Source organism: Epinephelus moara, chromosome 8 (assembly GCF_006386435.1).
Source record: "Epinephelus moara isolate mb chromosome 8, YSFRI_EMoa_1.0, whole genome shotgun sequence".
NCBI lineage: Eukaryota > Metazoa > Chordata > Actinopteri > Perciformes > Serranidae > Epinephelus > Epinephelus moara.
The window spans coordinates 39,925,874-39,931,857 of record NC_065513.1 but is presented as its reverse complement, the minus strand read 5'-3'; the positions used below and the strand labels follow the sequence as shown (position 1 = coordinate 39,931,857).

The window sequence follows — 5,984 nt, the reverse complement described above, 5'->3', positions numbered from 1 at the left end:
TCTGTGGATATAAACATTGCCTCAGACACACTGTACCTCATGCATTTTCAACGATGATTACCAAGACCCACAATGTCCAGTCAAATGTAGAGTCAACATGATTCTGTAAAGCTCTCAATACAAAGACGACCTTACAGACTGACTTTAATTTAATAGGTAGGCTGGACTATAAAAATCTAAGGGATAAAGAAAACATACTGTTAACATTTTGTGCCTGCACTGTTGTAAGCTGGTGCAGTGCAAGAATTCAGCGAACTCACTGCTCGTCTATTTTATCTTTTAGACATCAGCACCATCTGGTGGCTGAATTGCATCCTCATCACCAGTAGACATACTGTGTCTACCATCTGAATGTGGCAGCAGAAATCCAGACTCATCAGACCAGGCAACGTTTTTCCAATCTTCTATTGTCCAGTTTTGGTGAGCCTGTGTGAACTGTAGCCTCAGTTTCCTGTTGTTAGCTGACAGGAGTGGCACCTGGTGTGGTCTTCTGCTGCTGTAGCCCATCTGCTTCAAGGTTGGACGTGTTGTTGCTTCAGAGATGGTCTTCTGCAGACCTTGGTTGTAACCAGTGCTTATTTGACTTCCTGTTGCCTTTCTATCATCTTGAACCAGTCTGGCCATTCTCCTCTGACCTCTGGCATCAACAAGGCATTTTGGCTCACTGGATATTTCCTCTTTTTGGGACCATCCTCTGTAAACCCTAGAGATGGTTGTGTGTGAAAATCCCAGTAAATACTCAGACCAGCCCGTCTGGCACCAACAACCATGCCACGTTCAAAGTCACTTAAATCACCTTCCTTCCTCATTCTGATGCTTAGTTTGAACTTCAGCAGCTCGTCTTCACCATGTCTACATGACTAAATGCACTGAGTTGCTGCCACATGATTGGCTGATTAGCTATTTGCGTTAACAAGTAGTTGAACAGGTGTACCTAATAAAATGGCCAGTGAGTGAATGAGTATTTCCACACAGTTGTATTGCCAGTTTTAGCGAAGTAAAAGATCTGAGTACATCTTCCACCACTGGACATTACATCTGAAAACTTCAACAAACAAGTTGGAGGTAGTTCTGTCAGGTCAGCTGATGAGGAGTGACCTTAAAAAGTGCAAATGTGACCAATTAAGGTTTGTTTTTAGCCGGTAAAATGTTGGAAATTAATTTTAAATCCTTAAGATGTTTGGGTACAGAGCACTTTTTGTGAAGGAGGCGCCATCTCATGGTGACATCCTATAACTGAATTAAGTATAAATGCTATATCATGGGCAACTGGACTTGCTTGAGTTTCTTGAAGACGTTGCACTTCTCATCCAAGAGGCTTCTTCAGTTCTGATGGACTGGTGCGCAGACTTTGTACTGAACCCTTACAGGTTATGGTTAGATGGGTCCAGGTGTGAATGGGTGTTAAGTCGTCTGGGGAGGCATCCCAAGACTGGATGGGTGATAAGTGGTGTTGAAGACCACTTTTTTTTACTCGTATTTGCACTGAGCAGGTTGCATTCAATTTCGGTAAACATGTACAATGGCAATAAAGATATTCTATTCTAAGGGGCGAGACTCCCGCTGGCTGGGAGTTGACTGGCAGCCGAAAGACCTTCATTCGGGAGAGGAAACTCTAGGTGGCTGCATCTGTAATCCTTAAACCTCATTTTAAACATTTTCTACAAACCTTTGACAGCCACCTTTCATTTATACACAGGCTGAGTGTTTGAGAACCACTTCAACATCAAAACCATGTTAAGGACAAAAGACAGGAGCCGTTTGAATCTGTGATCACATGAGCACTTTGTTATTTAACATCCATAGTAGTTTGATAATGTCATACGTACACGTCATATAGCCTGGACACAGAGAGAAGAGCAGTGTCACTGATGCTGAAGGTATTTACAGGCAGGAGGAGGCAGCCAGGGAGAGAGAAAGCAGATAAAAACCCACAAGAGAGAAAGAAAGACGGCACGAGGCTCCTTCCTTTCTCTCTCTCTCTTTCTGTGTAGCATTTTGAAACACAACGTCTCAGCTAATCAAACGCCAAATCAAAAGTGAATCTGTCTTTGCCTCTTGCCCCTGAGCCTCCGCATCTCTCTGGCTTTATCACTACTATGTGTTTGTCTCTGTCTGTCCCATGTGAACTCTGAACAGGATGTCAATGAACAGCAAACCGCCTGGAGGACCCGAAATGAAACCACTCACCAAACTTTCCTCTGCCAACTTTCATTATGGTCGTCAGCACTGAAACTAAAGCTTATACTTGCTTCATGTATTTAACATAAAATGCATCATTAACTCAGTAATAACATTCATACATGTAGCTCCATGGAAGAAATTAATAATTGAAGGGATTTAAATATATTTACAGGTCAATTAAAATGTTTTTGCTGAACTTAAATGCATATAACAATACATTAAAAAAACTGTACAATAATGCAACAAAAAGAAAAAGTTAAATTATATCCTATGTAAGTTTTTCAAAAACTACACAAGCATTCATTTATTTAATAAATGTACACTGATTTTTTACCATTTTATAATGTGAAATATTAGAAGTGGGCGTCTGTATACACTCTATCCAGGTATTCTGTATAATTTTAGTTCTTCGTCAACTCATTTTAAATGAAAGGCCACATTTTTACACCTACAGGTGGCGTGTAGGAATGCCCACGGAGCCACCGTCACAAAATGTGTTGGGTTTTTTCCCTTTATACATCCCAAAAATATCACCTCTATATCATCTCTACACTTTTCTTTGAAGTCAAGAATCTCCGTAGACATAAATCTGGGGACAATGTCACGCTAAGACACGTCGTAGCATATACAAAATATAATGTCAGGACCGTAGCCTTTGACGTGCACAACAGGGCGACTCTCCCTTTTTTTTCCTCAAGCACTTTAAGGCATAGATAAGATTATTTAACCCTCTCTAAATGCATGTTAGCAATCCAGGCTGGATCCCCGACACATTCAAAAAGGCCTCCACACGTCTCCACAGCTATGCTTTGCTTTCATTGGACATCCTTCCCATCCTTGTTTCCTGCACCCGTCCATGTACAGCAGATGCTTCCCTCCGCTAACTGAAGTGGTCGATAAATAAATAGAACTCACCACGTGTGTAAGTCATATATGCATTTACACTATGTACCGTTAGATCAAATGCACACGTACAGCTCAGACTGCAGCCACTCGCTTGGATTATTCCTCTTCAAAGTGTCCTTTGATGAGAGACTGAAGGGGGAACAGAGGTGCGGTATGCTGCAGGTGAAAAAGGACTGTAGGGGGAAAGAGTTTTGGAAGGTTACATGCACTTAAACGCCGTTGATTCGTCCCAGCTGTGGTGGGTGTTGTGAGAGAAAGGTGGAGATTTAAAAAAAAGGCAATTAGCTTGTCAGTCGCTTCATCTCCTTACAAACAGGCTTTGATGAGCAGAAATAAAACAGATGGAGAATGGAAACAGAATTAAACTTGTGCTTTTGCCTTCTTCTCTCTCAGGTCGAACAGCCATCTACACAAACTCCTGTGTGGCTTCCTACTCTCCTAAATATAATGCGCTGAATCTCTGCAAGATGTGGATCAAAACTTTTTTTTCTTGCATTTACATCAACCACCTTAAATCTTACAAAAAAAAGCAACTGGTTTCTACACGGATCAGCACCAAGTAAGCGACAGGACATCAAACAGACCTCGGCGCTCCACTGAGGGCGATAAGTGAGCACTGTGTTCGGAGTGTGGCACAGCGAGGTGAACGTATACAGTACAGCAAAGTGCAGCGAGGCATGGCGTATATCATAGTGTGAAGTTTACCATCTGTAAGTGAGTAAGCCCCTCCTTGTTTTGTTGCGAGTCGGGATGGATGATATAGAGACTGGACAGTCACATAGTTAAGCTAGTAGCGCAGCTTCACGCAGAGTGAGAAGCGTGTGTTGGAGTGTCTTTGGGTTTCTTGTCTGGTCTTTTGGTTTTCGGATGTATGCATGCATACTTGTCTGGATGTTCCCTTGGAGTGAGTTTGTGTTTGAGCCTGCATGCTTCCGTTGCATGTGTCTGTACATCATCTTCATGATCTTCATATTTTCTACAGTGTTTTATTTTTTTGTGGAGTCATCCCCAATGTACAGGTTTTGTTTTCAGTAGGAGTGTGGCAGGGATACTCTCTGGCTCCAAAGCGGTTTGCCTTCATCTTGCATGAATTCCTCCTGGGACAGCTTTGGCTCAGCACTGTCCGAGTCCAGAGGCATTGTGGCTGTCCTCCATGCTGTTGAGGGTGACATAGATGATGGGAACCAGGCCCCGGGTGGAGCCCAGGGAGCACAGCAGCCAGTCTGGATCAGCCTTGCTCAGGACCTGCAGGATATCACCCTTGTTGAAGCTCAGCTGGCCCGGCTCGGTGGCTATGTGGTGGCACAATGCTCGCACTTCACTGAGGAAGGAAAGAGGACATGGAGAAAAGGTGAGAGCTGGATCAGGGAATTGATTGATTAGTAAATGGACAATCATTTTAGTGGTTTTTGAGGCAAAAATATCAAACATTTCCTTGTTGCAGCTTTTCAATTCTGAGGAGTTTCTGCTTTTCTTTGGCCTATATGATAGTTATCTTAATATCTTTTGGTTTTGGAGTGTTGGTTAGACAACATAACCATTCTGGAGACGTCATCTTGGGCTTTATGAAATTAGGAAGGATATTTTTCGACATTTTGAAGACCAAAAGATTCATCAACTGATCAAAAAGTAATCAATTTGAGGTCAAAAAAGTAGCATTAGACAAATTTTACGCAATCCCTGTCATACTAAAATCAACACACCGTGGTCTTGAAAAGTAGTTTTGTTCCCAAAATTGCCTGAAGAATAAATTTGATCAATTAATGTTGAGTGTAATGTTACTAGATCGTCTGACATTAAAGGACACAATGTGTAGTATTTGCTTACCATGGAGACTGTCGTCTGGCTCCGGTCAGTTGGGTTGACGTTGGAGGAGGTGGGGTTTGGGTGTGATTGGGCGTAGCTGGAGGCTCTGCCTTCTTCCCACTCCCTGCTCCAATAGTCTGAGCTACAAGGTCGAGAACAGATCTGTCCAGAGAGAGCCAACCTGATGGAGGCCTGAGAGAGAACACACAGTGCGGCACATCGTCAGCTTTATTGTTCTGACAGCTGAAGTCGATTTTGGTAAAAAGGTTGACATGGTTTAAACTTTAAAAGATGTTAAAAGACAGATGTTATTCATAGTTTTGAGGTAAAAAGCTAACGTGGCTGTAAATCTGTGACGTCCTGTAGTCTCATCTAGCCATCTGTAAGCAACCGCCTTTTTTCCAGTTCCAATGCCGTATGGGCAACAGTCAGCAACAGCTGCTTTGTCTTTTCTTGCTGTTATTTGTTATTTATTCTTGTTTATTGTTTGTCTTTGGCTTAGTTATGCATTCAGTTAGCTATTTTACTACTTGCTCCTCAATGCTGTGGAACGGTTTCATCGTGTTCTTTGTCTTCGGGACACTATAGGAGCAATCCCTCATGTAAAATGTGTGTAGGTTCCTAATTTGTCCTGTAGGGGTCACTGTTCTGTCATTGGTGTCTGTCAATAAAGGTAGGAAGCATTCATTAAGGGACCTTTGCTGCTAGATGGAGGAGCACACAATGGGTCCGTCCCAAGTGTCTTATTTTTATAGTGCTACTGCTAGCTCCTCACTTGAACCGGAAGTCGTTCGAGGTCCGCCATCTTCTAGGCCGTCCCAAGTCTCTTATTTGTGCAGCGAGGAGCTAGCGCTAGGAGCTAGCAGCAAGCTTTAAGCAGTGACGAGCTAGGATGGTCGAGAGCTTCCTATCCGGAAGAGTTTTTCAGCTGAACGCCATGACGTATAAATACCCGCCCTCTACATCTGGCACATTTGAACGAGACGGCGGAGAAACAGTACAAGAGTAAGTACCCGTTACATGCATTCTTTGCAATGAATCGCTGACTATGTTGAATGATGGTGAGTTAATTGAATGATAGTGCTCAT

General features: G+C 42.8%; 1 protein-coding gene across 3 annotated transcripts in view; it reads right to left on the bottom strand.

The window, feature by feature from the left end:
* Nucleotides 1-1,766: 1,766 nt before the first annotated feature.
* The window catches only part of rusc2 (RUN and SH3 domain containing 2), a 59,823-nt gene continuing 55,605 nt past the window's right edge, over nt 1,767-5,984 (bottom strand). For all 3 annotated transcript variants that reach the window (XM_050051230.1, XM_050051232.1, XM_050051233.1), the window contains 2 exons: nt 4,918-5,088; nt 1,767-4,411 (listed from right to left, as the gene is read on the bottom strand). In XM_050051230.1, coding sequence (XP_049907187.1) covers nt 4,204-4,411; nt 4,918-5,088 — 379 coding nt within the window. In that variant the 3' untranslated portion in view covers nt 1,767-4,203. The remainder of the gene's footprint in view (nt 4,412-4,917; nt 5,089-5,984) is intronic.